The sequence below is a fragment of the Indicator indicator genome, chromosome 15 (assembly GCF_027791375.1).
Source record: "Indicator indicator isolate 239-I01 chromosome 15, UM_Iind_1.1, whole genome shotgun sequence".
NCBI classification, from domain to species: Eukaryota; Metazoa; Chordata; class Aves; order Piciformes; family Indicatoridae; genus Indicator; species Indicator indicator.
Window position 1 is genome coordinate 20,977,565 of NC_072024.1, and position 22,778 is coordinate 21,000,342.

General features: G+C 39.8%; 1 protein-coding gene across 1 annotated transcript in view; it reads left to right on the forward strand.

Annotated features, from left to right (window-relative positions):
• Positions 1 to 22,778, forward strand: part of SLC6A11 (solute carrier family 6 member 11) — a 95,466-nt gene that overhangs the window by 57,061 nt on the left and 15,627 nt on the right. Inside the window, exon 7 of the mRNA XM_054387166.1 lies at positions 19,690 to 19,793. Within this exon, the coding sequence (XP_054243141.1) occupies positions 19,690 to 19,793 (104 nt within the window). The remainder of the gene's footprint in view (positions 1 to 19,689; positions 19,794 to 22,778) is intronic.

Here is a 22,778-nt window from a genome sequence, read left to right on the forward strand (position 1 = left end):
AGTGTCAAGAAGTGCAGGTCCTGAATGCAATTCCCAAGTGACATTTTATTTTACTCTGGTGCTTTTGTTATCTTGAACTGAGTTTTTCTTTAAATTTCTGCCAGCGCTGTGGCATAAAAGAAAGGTTTTTCATTGCCCAGTCTCCCTTTAAAAAGGACCAGGCTCACAGCAGAATTTTAGTGAACACTGAGTGGCTTGTTTACCAAAATTTGCCAATTAGGTATACGGTTCCTGTCACTCTAAAAACAACTCAAGCTTTTAAAATACTTTAAATCCCTTTGTGTAAAATAATAAAACAACACAGTGACTCTGAAGGATGCTCACAAAAAGGTACAGTGAAAGCTTGGACTTTCCCAGCCTGGAGGTCTAAATGAAGGTGAGCAGAACATAGGTGGAATATGATTGTAGCAGTTGAAACACCTGAAAAAGTTGTAGTTGTGGTACTAGCCTTCAGTGAGTTACCATTATATGGAGGAACACAGAAAAGTTGACTCATGATTAAGAACTACAAACTTAAACGATTTGTTCTGTGTCTTGGTCTTCACAACAAAGATACAGTGGGCCAGAGCTGTGTTATTTAATGGCACATATATAACTGGCATTAGCAAGCAAGGTTCAGACTTTGTATGTGGCTGCCTCTTTGATCAATGGAGAAGGAAAGGTGTCCTGGAAGTGCAGTTCTGTTGTCCACCATTTGCATCTGCCTTACACATTTTCTTTTTGCGCTAATTCTTTAAAGCACTTGAAATGACCAGTCCTACAGCCATATCAGAGACATGTCCCTCAGCTTGAGTGACTGAGGCAGAGGCTAAAGAACACAGAGGCCAATTTACTCCTCTGGGTATTCTGGGGCTGACCAGACAATGGTCTTCAGTACTGGCATATCACTGATAACTCTAGTACAACTCCACTTACTTGCAGAATTCCAAGAGAGGTGGTTTGTATGGTTTTTTTAAAAAATATTGGCTTAAATTTTCACTTGAGTTACAAGTAAAAGAACTGAATGTGTATACAGAGTTGAGTGAATTTACAGCAATTGGGGAAAGGGAAGAAATAAACCAAACCTCAGTTCCTTTTTGTATTCTGTCCATCCCATTGTATTGAGTGCTCTAAACTGTAGGTACCAGACACAATTGAGTTGCCCTTCAGATGGAGGGGAACATGCAAGAAGTGATTTTGAGGAACAGACTCAACATCAAAGCTGCTTGTGTGTTGGAACAGCCTATATATCACTCCATGCTTCTGGCTGTGTATGAGGAAAAATACCTACCAGCACACCAGCTCTTTGAACGTTTCAGATAAGCATTTAAAATAAGCCTGGGATATCAGCAGTACAAGGTCTGTTTCCCAGATTAACTTCTCCAAGACAAATCTGTCACAGGGAAAGAGATGACAAGCTTATGCCTGAAGGTCTAAAACAAATTTGATTTGTTAATTTGCCTTTCTCCCTCTATTCTTGCATTTATTTATGAACTTTATCTAGGGATCTCATTCTGATTTTTATCTCTGATGTGCACCTTATGGGGCTGGATGTTGCTAGTAGCTTCCTCCATAGTGATGTAACTTTTTTAAACTGTCAGTTTGAGGTCTCAGTGACTTGTGAGATCAACCAGAAACCCCAAAATGCCCATTAAAAAAAATTTGAAATTCTGAAAACCTGAGATTCATTGGACAAGTTGTTGTTGTAAGCTTGTAAGAGAAATCTCAGAGATTCTTGGCATGTAATCCTGGGTAAGCACCAGGCCCTTGGTCTGGTTCCAATCAAATTCCAGCTACCATTCATCAGTAATTAACTCTGAGGCACATAATCAGCCAGTACCTACCCAGCTGCCATCTTTGCATTGACGCAGTGGTGCCCTGCCAGCTTGCAGAGCTATAGCCATGCTCAGAATGAGACTTGTGCAAGTCAGTGGCTTCTCTACTTACCCTGAATACTAGAGCAATTCTTTCTTTGAAGGCATTGTGTCTTGCTGTCTATTGCAGAGTCTGCAAGATTTCCCACCTCAGTGGTCCATTGCATTTAGGATTAGAGGCTTCTGACTTGTGTGCAAGTCAAGGGTATCAAAGAGATGAATTTGAAGTTGGCTATTTTATGATTTTCTATAAAATGCCAAAGTTAATGACTATTGTTTGCTCAGCATTAAATCACTGATGAAACTCAAGGAGAAAGAGGCTACAGGAGGAGAAGTAGAGTTCTGTTTGTGAATATGGAGTCTTTGAGACTGCAGTAAATAAATATGTATGGATTTGTGGCAGACACTCATCGAGGAGGTAACTGTAATGATCAGTATTCTGAAATATTTTGCTAGCTGGGCAGTGCTGCTACAGAATTGATATTCTGAAGGTTTAGCTGTGAGGTAACCTTCGCAGGTTTGTTCTTTTTCTTCCTAGAATTGCTGTTCTGTTTCGACTGCAAAATAATAAGTAGCCTTTTGTTTTAAGTCACATGGGGTGGGGGCACATCCACTTAGCCTTAACTTAAAGATATTGTTGGCTTTTAATTTCTGTGAGGTTCCTTGGGCTGTCATGCAGATAGTTCTGTGTATCCTTGGCTCACTCATGTTCTTGTCTTTTACATTCAAACTGGATAAAAATATTTGTTTGCCGTTTGAACATAATTGTACGGAATGGCAGAAAGTAGAGCACCAAACACCAAAGCTGTACCAAAGGCAAGGGCCAAGATGCTCTGGCCCTGAGAGTTTCTCCTGGGGCAGAGTGATACAGTTTAAAGCCTGGTGGTGCCCCATGACCAGTGAGGTGGGGGGGCTCCCTGTACAGCCAGTAGAAAGAGCCACCTTTGGAGAGCATTTCCATTGAGCTATACTGAAGTCATTTGAACTCTGATACTATGTAACTTTTTGATGCAATTTAACTGACATGAATAAAAGTGGTATTTATCGGTTTGGGAAACATTTTCTGCAGTCTCCCCCTGAGCAGTAGTTAAAGAGGACAGTGGGATACTTTTGCCCTGATTGAATGTAGCCATACTTCTATGTATTTACATCCAAACACATATCCTTTGTTACTTAAGCATCTAAAGTAAAAACATGCTTGTGTTTGATTGTCTTGATAGTAATTTGAATCCTGTCCATTCTGCTGTTGCAAGTCATAAACCCAGAAAATTACAGTTCTCAAGTGAAAAGATTTAAATGCCTTAGTCAAGCAGTTAATCCTGTAGATGAACTAGAAGGCTTTTCTTACTGCTTTGGGGCAAATTTTGCTGAGCTAGCATTGGATTAGCCATATCTGCAGCTTTGTTCAAGGTTGTGTGACTAAAATATGATTAAATTGTAATAAAATTATATCCTTTCCTGTCTGTCATTTTGGATTGTTGACCTGGATATTTGAAGGAATACGTTGCACAAGATCTGTATTCTCCATGTTTTTAGATTACTATTTAAAAAGGTAATTAACTTCTAAGTGTGTCTTTGATTTATTCTGCCTAAGCGTTAAGGTTTTACCATGCTTCTGAAGGGCAATATTTAGATTATTATGAAGGCAGCATGAAATCAAAGCTGTCTTCAATTAAGCATTTGTGTGACAATAGTTAGCAAGTTATCCTTTGGCACCTTTAATTGGTTTATAAGATACTGGGTTTAGTTGAGGGATTTTCTAGCGACATTCCAGTTAAATATTTAAAATGTTTTTCATTTTCCCTTTTGGTCTTTATAAAAATAAACGAACTATAGTAAAGGCACTCAGTGGATAGTAGCTGGAAGCTGGGCCATGTTTTGGATGGTATGGGAGACAAATAGTTAGAAGAGCTTTTCAGAGAACCATATCGTATTTGTGATGAGCAATGGTATTTCTTTGGGGCAGTCAATGCTTGGTTTTTTTGTGAAAAAAGAGAGGAAAGAAAAAAAAAGAAAAAAGCTTTTACACACTGTCAAACCTGAAACTGGAACACAGCCCTTCTGATTCTGTAGCCAAGGCTCCATTCCCTGTTGGTATGGCAGCCAGCCAATAACTGAGGAGGTCCTGCTGGAAGCTTGCCTTCGATTTGGCAAAAGTCTATAAAAATGGAGATGTAGTGGGTTTAGAAAAATACAAAAGAATGTGCTATTTCACACAATGAACAACTAAATGGTGGAACTTGCTGCTAGAGGATGTGGGAGGCCGAAAGTATAAAATCATTCCTTTAATTATGGCTACGTCAATTGTGAACAGTTGAACACAAGAGTCCACACACAGCCTGTGGTTCCAGTTTGTTTCTGCTGGAGAATTTCTGTCCAGTTTTTACTGGCAAGTTCTCTGTTCTGGGGTGTCCACTCTGCAGGTGCAGTCTCTTGTGTCCTGGCTATGAAATAAGAATGATGTGCCAGCTGCAAGTCAGAAGAGGCTTACTGGGATAGAAAACAACACATTAGTGGTTGACTCCTACAGATTCCCAGTTTAACTGATATCCTTAATCCTTTGTTAGCAGCTATTCATCATTGCTGTTATTCTGTACACTAGCTGGTGGGGGAAGTTCTCCCAGAAGCTATACAGGTGTGGAAATACAACAGTCCTTGTTTGGCTACTGGCATTTTCAGGTGAGAGATTAGGAGAAATATAGAAATGAATGTGTGAAAACAGCTAGATGGTGTTAGTGGAATCAACAGTCAAGTCAACATGATACTTTCTTTGGCAAAACAGGGAGCATCAAAGTAAGCATCAATATATTATTTGGTTGAAATTATACAAGATTATCATTTACATAAAAGCTTACCTAGAACAAAGGTGATGTAGCCTAGTATACTGTCTCTAGCAGTGGATTTAAGAGAATTCCTAGAGAAATGTATGACACCTGTTGCTTGAACTCTTTGGACAGCCAGGTATTTTCAGGTCTGGTGATTTCCTGAGGTCTCTGTGGCTTTTTGTGTTCATAAATCATCAGTGGATTTCTCTTACATGTAGTTTTCTGATCTCCCCTAAAGCCCATGAAGACTTTTAGTATCCCAAACATATCTTGGCAACAAGTTCTATAGGACTGCTAAGTGTATCAGGAAGAGCTACCCCCTCTCTTCTTTTTGAACTGGATCTAATGTAACTGTAAGATAATGTTTCCAAGCCAGAATTATCAGCTAAGAGCCCATCATTTCATAGGTCAAATCAGAGTTGCTTTTTCTTGTATCTGTTACTTGAAGTGTAACTGAGTTTCATCTGCATTACTAAAAATGTTATTTTCCAGTTGTGCCAGCTCCTAAATCCCATGATCACAATTAGCTGTCAGTCTTGCTAGTCTTGGTAACTTAGGGTCACTTCTTCTTTAACTATCATCTTTGCTAGTCTCACTAAGTTTGTGTCACCCTTTTTTTCTCAGTGACATGGGGAAAAACTGAACATCAGAGGCAGAGGTCATTGTATTTTTCCATTGGTGACCTCCCTTTACAGTAAAAATTATTCCTTTACTGTTACCTGGTGTTTCCTACTTTCTCATCAGCTAGTTTTCTGGCAGCAAGTTTCTTAAACCACAGATACTTAGTTTCCTAAAGAGCTTTTGGAAACTTTTCCTAAATGCTTTTGGAAATCAAAGCAGCCTCACACACATCACATCACATTCAAACACACGGCTGCTGACCACTTAAAAAAAAAAAAATTAGGAGTAATAATCTCACTTGGTTGGGGCTTGTCTCTTTTTGCAGTCATTTTTTCAACTGCCAAGTGTAGAATGAACAGAAAAAACAAGTTCTGAAATAGAGAGAGATGAATTCTGCACTGGTAATGCCATAGAAACTTGAATGGTTTCTTAATTTCTGAAATGCATCTGCCAGTGGCACAATTCCAGCATCTGGGCCAGCTTCCAATGTTGAGGTGCCCACCCGTGGTGCTATGCCAGTGTAGCTGACAAGGAGAAATATATTCTTCACCTCTGGGCCAGTCGACACTGCAGACTTGTGCTTAATTTGGCCTTGGGCTTTTCTGCCTTTGGCAGTGGGTGGAATGAGGCAGTGCTGGGGATTATGAAGCTGCTCTTATGACTGCTACCCTCTGCTTTCCATGACGACTTTATGGAGACAGAAAATTTCCTCAAAGTCACCTGCTGAGTGCAGTCACTGAAAAAAAGCGGTTGTGCAAGTGGAAAATACTCCTAGGGTGTGATTTTACAGCCAGTCTGTCTTTGAGTCGCAGGTTTATGCAAACAAGAAGTACATCGTTCAAAGATGAGGAAATACTTAGAGTCATAGAATGGTTTAGGCTGGAAATCCACTTCTTTCAAGAATTCTAGCCTCTACATTAAGAGTGGCTCACATGCAGTTCTGTATGATTACACCACTTATTTTTAGTAATGTTTGGAGTGTATTCGAGTTTTCACTTGGTATGAATAATAGCTGGCTCTCATTTAGTTCATTAGTAATCTGAAACCTTTGGATCAGTATTCTGCAACAATAAACCACACATGCAACACACAACACTTCTCAAACTGTTTCAGTCAGGGTTTGTGTATCATTGTAGCATTCATCATTTGTGCTTGGACAGTGTCTAAACTGCAGAAAGGAATAGAAATCTCCTTGTGGAAAACTTCTTTCTTAAGAAGATTGCTTGAAAGAATAGTTTAGAATTATTATTATAAAAGAAGCTAGGTTGAATAAGATTTACCTTCATGTTGTTGAACCTAAGTATCTTTTCCTATTAATTTCTGAATGAAGTGAATTCCTTGAATAATGATTCAGGACCAAAATGTTTAGCCTTTTTCTATTTGCAGTCAGGGCTGAATACTGTGTTTAACATCTGCAGTGTTCCTCAGGTTTTGAGAATGCTGAATGAGAATCTTAAGAAAGTAACAAGGGCAAACAAAAAAAAAGCTTCCAGAGAAGGGGTTGTTTTGTCACTGTGATATTACAGCCAAGCATCTGTGTCACAGCAATTAGATATTTTAAAATAATCATCTTGCTGAGAGTGTGTGGAATCCTACTACATTTGCACAAACTCCTGCCTCATTCTCTCCCTAAAATCCAAACCAACCTCAAAGCCCTACTTACTGGTAAATGTTATGCAAATGGGTATCTGAAGGGAAAAAAAAAAAAAAACAAAACAAAACAACCAAACCTTAAAAATATGTCTATTTGGATCCAGGGTACTCCAGATATTAGTCAGAATGACCTCTCTCATCAGCCCCATAACTCAGTTGAGTGTAGATGCTCAGGAACTTCTCTGACTGTCCATAGGCGTTATTGTGTATGTGGGAGCAGCCAAATGTCTTTCTGAGAGCATTTGGTGATAGTGTCTCAGTAGAGAGGAACACTAATTAACTCATTTTAGAAATTAGTTAACTGCACTTCCTACAGTTATTAAAAAAATAACATCTTTGTTAGAAATGAAGTGTGCCTTATGTGTGCCCAAAAAAAACTGTTAAAGTCTGGTCTAGGACATGGAAAATATACACTCAATTGAAAGGATAAGAAAAGGCAATGACTAGTTTACTAGTTTTTGTGTTTTTTTTCAAATCATGCAGAGAATGAAAAAATACTAACTTCTTTTACTTCCAAATGCCTGAATCTTTATGTAGTGCAAGTGTATGAGAAGACAAAATTTCTGATGCTTTCAAGGCACGCTTCAAAAGCTCAACTGGAACATGTGGATGCTGTAGCAGTCCATGACTTTTACTATTCCAGACTGCTGGACAGTTCTCAGTAACCAAAAACTGTCAGTACAAGCAGGCTTCATCACAGAGGAGCTCTGCAGACAATCCTGCTGATCTGAACTCTATATATGTTTGGTATGCAACTACAAGAAATGAGTCAGGGAAAAAATAGATGCTGATCCCAAGAGACATCAGGATTTAATGGTATTTTTACCTCTTACCATTTTTAAAAGGTTTCCATCTTGCTAGATTCCTCAATTCAAGCTATCAATCTACTGAGGACAACACTCATTTATTATCACTCACCCTCCAAAGAATTGTTCCAGCTACTCAGTGTTTTTTTCCCCTAGAGATCATGTTCATCATGAGGCCATAAATGTTTAAATTGAGTAATATCTGTGGAATATTTTCTGTGTGCATGTCAGCCATCTTCTCACCTAAAGTAATGGAAAACTGGGATATACTTCAATGGAAAATTCAGTATTAGAAGATAAATCCCTCCTTATGTGTATTTTGTAACTGTTGGCTATATATGAAAGCATGGAGTTACATCATCAAGGTAGTTTAGAGAATTTGTTGGACCTGTAACTACCTTTGTAGATAGGATTTTTTCCCTTTGGGCAAAGTTAGAATGCTAGTGTTGACTTTCAGGTAAAGATAGGCCTAAATATGGGAAAAATCCTATAAAAATATTCCTGGGAATGTTTGTGTCTTCACAGGAGAAATTAAGGAAGGCATAAAGTAGGTTGGTGCTATTCAATCAAAGCTCTTTAACAAGGAGTATCAGGATATTATTTCTATCGTACCTTTACATTTCTTGGATGGTCAGCACAAGACAACTAACAGCCATTGAAATACTGGTGTCTTAATAATGCCATTTTATACACCTCCAGTTGCTCTTTGTGATGTAGCTTTGTTACAGGCTAAATTTCTGGACAGGGTAACCTGAAAGGTTGCTTTCATGGTCATAATAAACTCCTCATGAAGGCCAAAACTGCCTTGGACATTGCTGTTTCTGAGTGAAGGTGGGGAATGTAGAGATACTGGCACATCCCAGAGGTTAGAAGCATGCTCTAACTGCATTGCCACTCTTGCAGTGGCCCATACATTCCTGTGAGCCTCCAGGTGTCCAAGGTGTCATTGTGGTGAGAATGCCGTGGAGGAAAAACAGGGTTTCATCTCTACCACTGTGGAAAGCTGAAGCCACCTGAGTATTCAGTGTCCTGGAAACCAGAGTCCACTTGACATTTGAGCTGCCAATTAAAAATGGAGATAATATAGAGGTTAGAGATGGAAACAAGCATACCAGCATTAATGCATCTGAGCCTTGTGCCTGTCAGAGTGTGGGTGAAACAGGAGGCAGAGACTGCTCTTCTAATAAGTTAGTTCTCTGTACTACAGTTTAATGAAATAAGAGATTTACAGCTGGAGTTGTTACCTTCTGCTGCTTCTGTAATGATATTAAATTGGAAGGAAAGCTGTGTAGTTGTGTGGTGCACGTGGGGTGTTCAGTTAGCTGTCTTCAGTGATTAGTCAAGTGAACAAGACAGTGAGAAACCAATGAAATAATGATGCTATATGCAAGGTGTTTAACACCTTAGCTCTTGCCAGGTTGGGATTTCTCTTAATTGGGGTGGTAGTGTGTGTATTTGAGTCCTGACATCAGAATACGCTGACTGGGGAGGGAATCCAAAGCCTCTGGTCTGTCCCCTGTTGTACCATGCTGAGTGAGGTAACTTTGAAGATGCCAACTGACAAATCCATAATCACGGTTAATTGCAAGCTCAGAAGATGAAATCAGAGTTTGGAAATCAAAGACAGGTTTAAAAACCCACAAAGCCTGGCACTTGGTTCACTGCACTTCCCACAACCTCACACATCTACCTTCTCTCTGAAAGGAGCATCCAAGCCCCTAGCCATCCCTGTTAGCCCTCTGCAGAGAAGAATGATTTTTGGTCATGTTTACTTCTTTTTTACTGCGTATGCCCCCTAACCATTCCAAGTGCATTCATGATTGTGCAAACAGGCAAGTGAGGCAGCACTTTGTGGCTGCTGGTTTTGGAATCACACCAGGGCAATCAAGATATCTCCTAAGTTTTGGGTTAAGGACTTCAGGAAAGTAAAGCAGCCTCATAACAAACATTATTTCAGTCATGAAAAGCAGTCAGAGCGAGTGAAAGAATTCTTCTGCTAAGTCCTAGAAGGAACCTCAGCATGCTTTGCTGCAGCACCTGACTTTCAACATTGGCTGGCAACACAGCAACATACTACTGGTGTGGCTCCTGTATTGAGGAAGGTCCTGTTCCATTTTAGCAGGGTGGTACTTGGCTAACAGTTATGCCTCAGAAAATTAGCATTTAAATATGTGTAATCTGAGCTATAGTGTTGGTCTCCAAAGGCAGCAATGAATAAACAAAACTTCAAGTATTTAGGTCCTTTTCCCCCTCAGCTCACCATTCTTGTAATGAATATACTGTATTCATCCTGTCTGTAAGTAACATTAGCAGAAGGTAGGAGAGAGACTGCCTAGCAACCCACAGAAATCCCAAAGAGAGGTGGAAAGGAAGTGATTTTCATGTAATTATTCACTCCTACAAAAGCTGTTGTCAGGTAGACACTAGAAACATAGCTGTTTTATTATTCGCCTAACCTACTTTTAATCTTTTGAGAATCACTACCATTAAAGAGAGAAAAAAAAGAGCTTAATTCAGCCATTTTCTGCCTGGCCGTTTAAGTTGTGTTTTCTTGCCCTAATGAAGGCTCTGCTTTCAGAAGCTGTGTTGTTTAGAAACCCCTGGGTAGTAAACTTCAGAAACAAACTAAGTCCTGGATCCAAATCTCAACATTATTTTTTTATTTTGCTGCTTCTCCACAAGACACAGTTCATATCTGGTTTTGCTTTACTTTCCCATTTAATGACATTTCCCAAGAAATTGAAGGATAATTTTAATTTTATTTCTTTTTTTATTTTTTTTTTTTTCCCCCAAGAAGGCATTTTGGGACAGAAGGCAGGGGCCTAAAGAGCTTATTTACTTTAGGTAACACAGCTGGTGCCAGCATGCTTGGATCCTGCAGGGTTTTTTACTTTTCTGAACAGCAGGACCCCAGCTTTGCCCTCAGCCACAGTTCCCTGGAGTTGACTGAGGCTGTGTGGAGGTAACCAAGGGATGGTTTAGTCCTGTTCCTGCCATCTGGATAAGTCTACTGCAGTTGTGCTTCACTTGTAAAACATCGTGCTAAACTCCCTAGCACATTCATGACTGGGCAAACAATTGCTACTTCCAAGTAACCTGCAGACAGACACAGTTTCAGTACACAGTATGACTTCTATTCTTCTGCATCACACATATAGACAAAAGACTTCCAGCACAATGCTTCTAGCATAAGTTCAACAAATGTAGGTTGTATAACTTTCGACATTCAAAGTTTCCTTTGAAAAGAGTGTATTTAATGGAATAATAGCAGTCTGCTGGACTGCCATTGAAAGTCTGTTTGTTGACTTCCAAAGTTCACCTTGGTGATAATATTGTAATTTAACTAAGAGGTGTGGGATATAAGACTGGAAAAAGTCTCATAAATAAGAAATGGTAAAGCTCCCTGCATAGGAAACTTGAGGCTATGTGGTACTTTCCTGTGGCAGTGGAGAGCATGTGCTCTTTGTTTTCCTAACATCAAAGTTTTACTTTGAGTGGCCCCAGAGCCCTGCTGTTTGCTGCATCAGAGCAGTTGTGGTCAGGAGTCTCTCTATGTGCAGGATTTGTACATCTGCAAGTGTGTCTGCAGGAAAATAAACATGGTTTGTTTGCTTTATTACAGCTGAATTAGTCGTGCTGGTTCCATGTGTACGATCACAGCCCTGCTTATTGGTGTCCATGTGAAATAAAGACCTATTGATTGTAAGAAGAAAGAAAGATTCCAGTCTGATGTTGTTTCAAGGCTGGAATACCTCAGTAGCAATCTGTCCATCTATCTGATTGTCATCTGAAATGTGACTGTAGGCTCAGAGCATGAGTATTTGCTCTTTTTGTGTGGGGTCACAGCAAAAAGGTCAGCATGGTTTCAATTTCAGCTCCTGCTCCGTAAGATATGTTAGCTACTGACTGAGAGCAACCTTTAATGATGAATTGATAGAAAAGAAAGATCCAGGCTACCTGAGATAAAAGCAGAGAGTGAAATAGGGGCTCTGGCTTTCCCTCAAAGTTATTAGGAATTGTCTTTTTTATTTCAGAAATTTTTAGACCTATTCTGACCTGTTGGAGCAGTGCTTGGAGCTGTAGCTGGCATTGCCAAAGGTGGCAGTCCCTTAAACACTCTGATCTAATTCAGGTGGCAGGAGGGAGGCTATATCAGGGCTATGGCTGGCAGATTCTTTTGAAATGGTTGAGTTCTCCAAAAGGTTCTGGTAATGCTCATGGTTAATGTTGTTAATTCCCTCATGACTGTTAGGGCTACTCTTCAAGTGCAGGTTTATTATTTTCTGATCTTGGAATAGTCCTTGTGCTGTGGCCTCCTGAATTCCTTGTATTTGGGTGCATGAAATATCCAGGTAGCTTGACTGACTCCCAGGTGGCTTGTCTGTAAACCATACATCGTGACCACAGACTCACAAAGCATGTACTTTAGAAGCCAGCTTGCATATGTTAAACCTTGTGATCTAATACAGGTAGAAATGTTCCATAGCTGAGATGAAATTTTGCTATCTTCTGCACACTCCCCATATATCATGACAGACCCTGGCACATGAACTAATGTCATGATGCATAGGACTTCAAATCTAGTAATGCTCCTGTTGAAGTCTTCTTGGCAAGAGTTAGTTTTATTCAGGCTTTTTGGATGCTGTGAACATCTGCGACTATTCTATGCCTTTTCCTTGAAATTAAATTTATTATATCCTGACAATAAAGGCTTTATCCTTAAAATTCTTATTTGAAACCAAAGGGAAACTGCTTTTTAAAACACAGACCCTGTTGAGATTCATCCAAAAGCAATGAATAATTTAAATTAAGAGAAAACTCTAAAGTGATTGCTCATTCTCTGATAACAAAATGGGAAATAAATGACTATCAACATTTGGAGCGTCGTGTTTTAAAGAGTGAGTGCAGCATTTAACTGGCCTGTGAGATCTTCCATATTCTCAGAGTGCTTCATTACGGAATTGTCATCAACCACTCTGTAGTTAAGGATGCTTTGAGCTTTGCAGCTGAAGTGGGCATTCCATCTCACTGTTTAAGATGAAAAAAAAAAAAAAATGGCATATTTATGAAACTACACCACTGGGATGCATATTTCAGCTGCTACTCAGACAGCCATATGAAATTAATTCCCTTGATTCTGATAGAAATACTCAAGGAAGCAAACTGAAGTGTGTGGGTACAAATATTATCAGCCCTTAAGTGTCTGTCATTTCTAACAGACTGTGGGAAAAGCAAGGGGATGCCAAATAAACATGGTATGCATTTTTTTAGTAGAAGAACCCTCATAGTGCTCAACTGTTCTTTTAGTTCTGTATGGAGAAACGGGGATGCTGCAGTTCTTTTAGATCAGCTGTTACACTGAAAACTCTCATCTCTGAGCTAAAGTATTACAATGATTTGGTACCATTCAGAAATCTGTGAAACAGAATTTGAAAGACTGCAAAAAGCGAAAGGGTGATGGGTGTGTTTCTTTACACGGATCTCTCTGAAATTCTAGTTGAAAGGCCTATGTGTAAGTCCAGACTAGTATCAGGAAGCCATAGCTACTATCTCAACCCCAGTATTGATTCTCTGAGGTCAGAGAGCAGGACCATGGGGAGGACATCCCGCTTCCTCTCCTGTGACAGGTCAGATGCAGCTCTTAGGTCAGAGCTGACTGCAGTGACACCCAATACTGTGTTCCTGTTTGGTGTAAAGCTGGGAGCCTTACTCTATAGCAGCTTTATTCATTCCTGCTACTTCTCTTTGTAACTAGGCATATGCTTTATTGTCTAGACACTGCCTGCTCTTCAGAGTTCCTCTGGGATTTTTTTTTTGGTATAAATTCCATCATCTCTTAAATTCCATCTCTCGTAGATGGTCTTTCCTACTTAATGCCTCAGTGATTATAGCACTGATGTTACACAGTGGTTATTCTTATTTGTTGACTTGAAGTAGAGAGAAAAATCACCTTGCAATCCCAGCAGATCTGTGAATCAGCAGCTAGGAGGCAGCTGTCACCAAATGCAGGGTGCTGTGAGGATGTATGAGGACACACCACTGATGGTAGGGACCAGCGTTTTAAGTACAGAAAGTGGCTGAGGTGGTTTAGTACTGCAGTGGGCCGTTTCTAAAAGATCATATTCTCTTTTGTTTGCTTTTCCCATTTTTCCCCATTACTTGAGTAGCAGATTGAAAAATCCAGCCGTAAAGTGGTGTTTATCCCAAGAGCTTGCCTACCCAGCCCATGGATCTGTCTGACAGGCACAGGCGATGTAGGCTGAATGGGCCCTGTCTTGCTCCAGGCTCAGGCACTTAGGTGTGAGATACCTGCCTATGGCTGTGAAAGTATAACCTGCCATCAGCATAACTTCTGACATTTAAAAAACAAAACCTCCCACTTCTGCTCAGAATGTCATCAACATAATTATTAGGTATCTTGCATTTTCCCTCCAGACTAATATTCATAGATTTATAAAATGGTTTGGGTTAGAAGGGACCTTAAAAATCATCTAGTTCCAATGCCCTCTTCCACGGGCAGGGGCACTCTCCGCTAGCCCAGGTTGCTCAAGGTCAGCTGCTTCATCAAAATATGCAGAGACACAGTGAGACAGAATAGTGACGTTTCATTAACAGCTTCCTAGCTGAGATGTGCAATGGAGCTTTTCAGATGACAACGTGGTATGTTTTTTTTAAAAACTACATTTCTTTTAGGAGGATAAGACTGAAAATAACCACTTACTTTTTTTCCATATTCCTAAGGATGTAGAACAGTTTTTCACCATTTGAGTTACATTCAACTGTTTTTCATGACTTTAAAAGCTTGTGAAAGGGCCAGTTAAAGTCAGCTTATCCTGGGACATGCTTCCTGCAGTCACAGGAGGATTCCATAATAGCTGCATAGTAGTGTTTGCTTTGCTTTAAGAGCAGTAAAGGGTTTCTGGAATGAGGTATGGCCTTGAGTGGTGAACAATATTTCAATTATTTGGTATGTGGAAATTATATGGATTAAAGATGGCAAAGGCTCCCTCCTGAGAGAGGCTGCTGCAGGAATCCCCATAGATCCTGATGTCTGTGGTTTCCCTACCCCAGCACAGGGAATATGTCAATATATCTGTTTGAGAAGACATGAGTTCACATGACTTGTGCTTTGAAGCACAGGAGGTCTCTGTGCCTGCATTGTGAGTCTGCTGCGTGCAAATTACAGGTACCACATGAGAAACCTGTTACACAAAGTTGTCACAATGTGTTTGTAAGGCAGAAGTGATTCTGTGTATGGAGGTATTGTCTTTTAATTGTGTACTTGTCTTTTCTATACTTCTATATTGTATCTATACAGATAATATGGAAAGTAAAAGGAAGGTACACAGTTAGAGAAAAATCTGGAATCTAAAGATAGTCCTTTAGGTGAGCAATGCTTGTTTTTACTCCATGCATTATGGATATAAACATCTCACCACAAAACAGATTTTCCCCAGGGTCTCTGCTTCATTCAGGAACAGCATGAACTAAGCTCATTTCAGGATAGTTGTGCAGCATTTCACTTTATGGTTTTCACTCTTTGCTTGGCCCTGTAAGTATACCGCACATCATTCAGACCTCAATCAGCCTTTCAAAGTGACTTATTTCTGCACTGTCCCTCTGCTTCATAAACCTCAGTTATTTTGTTTTCAGTGTATGACATGACCCCATACATGACTTATGTAAACAGTTAGAGAGACCAAAATGAGAAGCTGTCAGTCATCTGCGGATTTTCAATTTCAGGTTGGTAGACCTGGCTTTTAATACCGTTTTTTTTTTTTCACTTGTCTGTACATGGCTTTCATTCAGCTTGGTTGCAATAGTGAATGCTCAGTAATTTTGTATTTCACTTTGGGCACACATTAAATCAGGACTACCCGGTTATTTAATGTTTGAGAAAGGGTTGATTTAAGTGATTTATGGGCATAATGTCACATAGAATCTTTATTAAGAAGACACAAAAAGAATCTAATTCTCCAAAGCAGTATTTTGTTGTCTTCACTACAGCTCATCCCCCTTCTTCCTTCTTTGTCCTTCTTCATCCATTAGACACACTACAACCATGGAAACAAAAGAGGCAAGGGATCCTCTTAACAACAGGATCCTCTGTTTGACCATCTCAATTCATCTCCCTGGGCAGGAAGATGAATAGTCATGTAAACAAAGGTTGTGCCCTAGACCTACACACAAGAAGGCCAAACTCAGGTTACCCGGGCAGATTGGTATCTGCCTGTTGCTGCCTTTTAAGAGCTGACTTTGCAACATGGTGTTTTCCATTCTTAGTAAGAATGTTGAGTTTTATCCTGTTTTGTGGAATTGGGTTTGTACCAACACAAGCCAGTTATCAGTGGGACACAGCAGAGACCACTGCTTGTGGCTGCTGATGTGAGTCAGGAGAGCTGTAAAGTCAACAGGATCAGGGTGCAGGCAGCTCGATTGTTCCCCACTCAGAAAAGCAGAAAGACTCCCTATCTCTCCCTGTCTTGCCTCATTTCTGCTTGGTGAAAGCAGAACTCCATAGAGATGAGGCCTGTTTACTTTGCCTTCTCTCTTTGGGACCAAAGCTTCTTCACCTGGGCTCATTGAACAGCCAGTTCTTCTAGCCAGCAAGAATTGTTGCCATGCAGGAGCCAGAATTGTACTGTGGTGGTCTAAGCTGGTGTCTGCATTCTTCTCATTTGCCCATCCATGCATTCAGGTACTACTGGGCCCATGAGTGTAGAAAATGGCTGCAATATGGGTGCAAAAATGTGAAGGTTCTGTCCTTTGCCATTTGGATGCCTTAATATAGGGTATAAGAAACAAAAAGTTTGTGCTTTGGTTTTAATCTTGTTTGGGCATGAAAATATTTTAAGATGAAAACAATAAGAAGAAACTTCTAGTTCCATCTTTTTAAAGTAGGAGCTAATAGAAGACTGTAAAGTGTTTCCAATTCCCAGTTTTATGAATGCATACTGCTGAATAGACTTAATTATCGCTAACCAAATGACTTTCAAGGTACAAAGTTTATTAAGCATGGACAGGATGTTCTCTGGTACAGGTCCTTTCCCCTGGAATTTACTCATGCCAGAAACACATCAAACTCCATCCCATTTCAGAAAAAAAATGTACTCTTTTTGTCCCAGCCTTTCACCAGCTGCTGGCTCCAGAAGCCTTGGTTTGCAGCTTCCTGGCAGTGTTTTCTTTGTCTGTGTCCTTCAGAATTTCATTGTTCTGCAATGAATTGTGCTACACTCATTTCATGTACTTGGAAAATGTTACAACTCCTAGTCTAAGCCAGACACTGCAAATTCAGCACTCTCCAAAATAATTTATAATGTTTTTATTGCTATAAGACAGATGGATGACACCTGGGTTTGAGTGGTACCTAGAGAGCCCATCTCTTCCCACTAGAAGCTTTAATGAGAACGGCTTCCCCCAAGGTACAATTTATGAATGACCAAGACTGGGTGTGACTTAGACTAATAAACCATTTGTGTACTTCAACAAATTCTCTGACTGTGAGTGAGCACTGCACCCTGATGCTAAATGTCCCATAGTCACTAGCTTCTGGGCCATGAATGTGAAGAACTGATCTGGCATATCAACTTCAGGTTTTCAAACTGCTGACATAGAATGGTAGAGGTCAGAAGGGACCTCTGGAGATCGAGTCCATCCCCAATATGTTGACAAAAATGCACTGAACTTAGTCCATCTCTCCTCTCTTTCCAGCTACCAAAAATCCACCTGTGATTTCTATATTTATTTCTCTATTTGGTGCTTCTTTGATCAGTTGTAGATGTTTTTGCCATTTCAGAAACCCAGAATTGAAATATGAATGGTCATCACAATATGAATGTCACTGTCATGAGCATACAATCAAAAAAAAAGCTATTCTGGATTCTGATTATTCTGATTCTATTATTTCATTCAGTGAATAAGGTTCCTTTTTCCTTGCTGTTTAAACATTAGCTGTAAATTCTGATGGAATTTCTTGATCAGTGTCATACAGTGCAACAAAAATAAAAGGCTTCCCAGACTTCTATAGAACCTGAGAGCTGTTGCTTACAGAAAATGTTTTGCTTGAAGTATTTGCTGCTTTTTATGTTGAAGCATTGGCAAATGTCATGGTCTTTAGAGAAAGCTTGTTTGTGTTGAGGGAAATTGTATCACTTGTGGCCAGAATTTTATCTGCTTTTCTAGGTAGCTACACAGGCCCCTCAGAGGGATGTGTTCTCTGCTCCTCTTCTCAAAACACCTCTGGAGGTTCTCACTTCAGAATACAATTCTTCTTTGCCCCATTTCCACCACAACTTGCTCTCCAAGGAATAATTACTTCTGTGGGGCTGCCTTTTCCTGCCAACAGGAAAGGCCATTGCTCATCTAGGGGCTACATGATGCACTTCAACAATACATTGTGCAAGAACTGAAATGGAAGGAAGCAGCAGATTCTACATGTGCTGATCCAGTTTCCTAGCTTTTGTTTATGCATTTTCAGTTGACCTGTGCTACTTAGAGCTTTTTGGGAGCTTCTGATCTTGTTAAAGAGCCTGTCTATCAAGAGGCTTTCTCTGTGCCGTTTTTTCCTTACCCAGTGGTGAAACTCCAAGATGTAATCAGCTGTATCTTATTCAGCATGACACAAATGAAACCATTTAAACCACTGATGCAAATCAAATGTGATCTTAATGTTATTCCTAAACAGAAACACTCACAACAACTCCAGAGAACAAGGTCTCACTTGGTCACATGTAAAACAAATACATCCCCTTCATATATTTGTGAGTACTTGATTTGCTATTATTAGTATTACTGTTATTAGTCATGAAATCATTACCTGCGTTACCTCCTTCCTGTCTCAGACATAGCGCGGTTAATGGTTACACAGCTCTTGCCTCTGGTCATCAGTCAGGGTTTTGTTTCTTCTCTGAAAAGCACTTCAGTTGCTCTGCTTTACAAAAAGGACCTTACAGAGCTCATTTATCCTGGGAAACCAGGAGTCAGAATTTATTGGATTGGAAATAACAGTGTAGCTATGTAGATGTTGGTTCTTTACTCTCATGGCAAAACCAGGAGTTAGAAGAGTGTATTGACCTCCAGCAGAAACATACCTAGGCTGTAGTCAAATGAAGTGAACTGTTTTGTTGGAGTATTTTAAAGATTAAAAACAAACAAAAAAAAAAGGTGCATGTTGTACTACTGTTCTGAGAACGGCTGTAAGGAGAATAATCTCATGCTGCTTCTTTTTTGGTTTTTTTTTTTTTCTTCTTTTTGATTTAGAATTTAGCATTTGCATTAATTTAGGATTAGGAGGTAAATGTTACCATTATGACACTATAAAGATATTTATTGCAAAGCTCTACAGAACTTTTATTTGTTAATTGTACAGTGGCCAGAACAACCATGTCCTGGTATCTAATTTGGGCCAGTGAGTATTGCTAAAAAAGCCCTTTCCTGGGTAAGTCATCTCATCTATTTCCCCAGCTTAATTTATATAGTATCTGTGAATGAAATATTTTGGCTTTAGAATATTTTTCCACACTACGTTTTTAAATTTTAATAAATAATTACAAGGTGAGAATGAGATAAATGCAGATGATTCTATTAGGGGACAATTGCTAACACCTCATAGCATTAATAAAGACATGAAAGAATTTATACTGGGTGAGGCTCTTCTCCAAAAATTCTGTCTCTCTTTCTACGCAGATTAAGTTGAACCTGTAAAGACTCAGCTGAGTGACTCCTTGTTTATACCACTGGGAAGAAGAGGGGAATTTAACTCACAGTATAATTTGTCTTAAGGTTGTGACTTAGAGAAGGTTTGCCAGACACTATCACCCTGTACAGCTGCCTCTGCAAATCTATAAGCAGTATATCCATAAAGGTGGATTCTTCTTGACTGTTTTTAACCACTTTGTTGTTGTTGTTTTTGTTTTTCCTTCTGGTCTGCAGGTGTGGGTGGATGCTGGCACACAAATATTTTTCTCTTATGCGATCTGTTTGGGGTGCTTGACAGCTCTGGGAAGTTACAACAACTACAATAATAACTGCTACAGGTAATATCTTCCACACCTCACCTATCCATTCAGTGATGGAAATGATTACATACTCAGCTTCTCTCAGAGCTACTTCCCTTTCCTGTTAGCTGTTTGCATGAATAATCATGAGCACACACACATATTTTTCCAAAACAGAGATCTAGAAAGTTTCTTAAAATTGTTTCAGAGGAACTCTTTGGCAAAAGTTAGTGTTTTCATCCCTTTTGATCATATCTGACCCTTGCACAACCACAAGCCACTGAGTATACATGGGCATACACACTTGTATTTATAAGGTACAGAATTTCATTCACTGCAGGATTGGATTTTATAAAGTATCTCTGTTAAAAAAAAGTTTTAATCCTACCAGAAAATTGTTATTACATCTCACTTGACTTTGATTTATGCTCTGAATGTCACTTTTCCTCCCAATTTAGCTCCTAGCTAGAACACGCTAGAGATGGACAGAATTTCATTACTTATCTTTATAGAAATCAGTAAAGAAATTGCTAATGACTTCAGTAGGTTTTAGTCTTTCCTGAATCGATGTCAAAAGGACATGACTCATACAAAATCCTCATTCCACTTTACTGCCATGGGCAGGAATGTTAATGTTTTTTTCTTCTGGCATCAGTAGTGAGTAAATTAGTTTTCCTACTACTTAGCAGCCTTTAACACAAGACAATAAATGACAGTTTGATTGTACTGACTCCATAGTGATCTCCTGAGAGAGAATGCAAATTTGCAAATTTCAGTCTCTAATAAAGGAAAGAGTAAAGTCTAAAAGCCAAATAATAATACACTCCCCCTCCACCAACCCCAAAGTGTATTTAAATGTGAAATTATAGTTTCAATTGTAGAGTTCAGAAGGCAGTTTTAGGAAATGCCACAGTTGTTCAATGTCTTAGCAACAATTTGCTCTTCTGCTGGAGAAACAACAAACACTAGGACCCTCCAGATGGAGAGGAAACTAAGATGTTAGAAACCCCAGAGACCTGAATGTATCCACCAGCTGAACGTCTGCAAAGCTACCCAGGATGAAAGGCTGAGAGACCTGGGGCTCTTTAGCCTGCAGAGTAGCAGCCTCAGAGGGAATCTGGCCGATGCTCAGCAAGAGCTAACGGGTGGGGGGCAAGAGGATGGGAGCAGACTCTTTTCAGTGGTGCCTAGGGATAGGACAAGGGGCAACAAGTACCACCTAGAACCCGGGAGAGGTTCAATCCAAACAAGAGAAAAATACTTCTTTGCTGTGGGGGTGCTGAAGCCATGGTGCAGGCTGCCCAGAGAGGCTGTGGAGTCTCCTTCTCTGAGAGATTCCAAACTCAGCTGGACATTGTGATCCTGTGCATCCTGCTCTGGGTGACCCTGCTTTAGCAGGAGATTGGACTAGACAGTTTCCAGAGGTCTCTTAAAACGCCCACCATGCTGAATGTAGCGATCCAGTACTTTGCCATCTAAGCTTGCAAATCCAAACGTTTTTTTGCATAAAGTAGTGTGAATCCCCTACAATCTTCACTGCTGATTGACATTGTTTTCAGACTAACAATAGAGATGCTTCAACAGAGGCTAATGGCAGAGCAGTGGGCAATGGAAGTTTTCCCTAATTAGCTTAAGTGATGCTTTAACAAAGGCACTACTTCTTTTCTCTCATTTAATTTTATTTTTATTTATTTCCAGTTGCATCCCATCTAGAAACTATTGTGCCACTGCCTCAAGGATTATAGTAATTATTCTTACTATGTTTTTGTAACTCATCACTAAAAGGAGTTTTGATGTGTGATCAGAGAGCTTATGTAATTATCCTTTTCCTCTGACCCTAGCAGCATGGCTTGTAAAAAACATCAGCAGTTATTTTAAAGCTCCAGAGCAAGATGCTTTTATTTTTTTCAAAAAATATAGTTCACCAAAATCGAGCTTCTCAACTCCTCTAACAAAATATTTTCACAAATTTCCTGAATAGGGCAGAATTTTTGTGTCCTTAAGCCTGATTCTTAAGAAATCTGCAGAAAAGAGCAGAGCAGAAGTTAACTGCAGAAAGCAGCTGAGTTAAACAGGGCTGTTGACAGAGCAACAGCTGTGCAGTGGGAATGAAATTTGTATTCTACCTAGTACTTAAACAAACTAAAATCAAGCTGTGGGCTTGCCCCTTGCAGTGTGGTGTCTAATTGTAACACCTATTTCTATATTTTTTGCACTTGGTTTTACTAAATTTCTTTTTTCTAAGGGAAAGTTGCAGTGGAAAACGATGACATGAGGTGCTTTAGTAGGGAATGGAAAAATCTAAACTGCACGTGGGTTTTTCTTGTTGGCAGCATGATCTAATTCATTAACATTGGAAAGGAATTGCAAGCAAATCACTTCACATCTTTCAACAGGGAACTAATTTTTATCATCTGTATCTTTCTCTGTAATATCTTAATACAGAACCTCCCTGAATTTGCTGCAGTTTATGTCAAAAATGACTCTAACAAAAAGATGAAAGTAATGGCAGTTTCATCAGCAGGCAATGGTCTTCCCTAGATAAGTAAAAGATTTGGTGCACCAATGAGTCCTCTAATTTTTGCCAAGTTAAGAATTCTTAATCCATCCAGACCTTCTAAGGGATGGATTAACTTCAGACAACCTCAGAAGACAGGAGAGGAAAAAGTTCTTGTTGCTGCTTCACGTGCAGTACTTGCAGAACTGATCCAGCCGCCTGCTGGAGACTGTGCGGTTCCCAGCAAGTGCCGTTTAGTTCTGCACCCCTTGGCACTGGACTGCAGCTCAGCAGCACCATTTTTTGTGTGACCCCCATGTACAAATTGGGGTCCAGCTGCCATGCTGCTGCTGTGGTGCAGGAGATAAAGGAGAGATTTCTCGCACCATCAACAAATGGTCCAAACTTGGAAGAAATGAAGATCTGTCCTTTATCAAGCTTCTAGTCTAAAGGAAGAGAGGAATGGGAATCAGACTTGAGTGGATCCATAAAGGCAAGGAAGCAATTGAAGGGGTGCAAAAGGATCT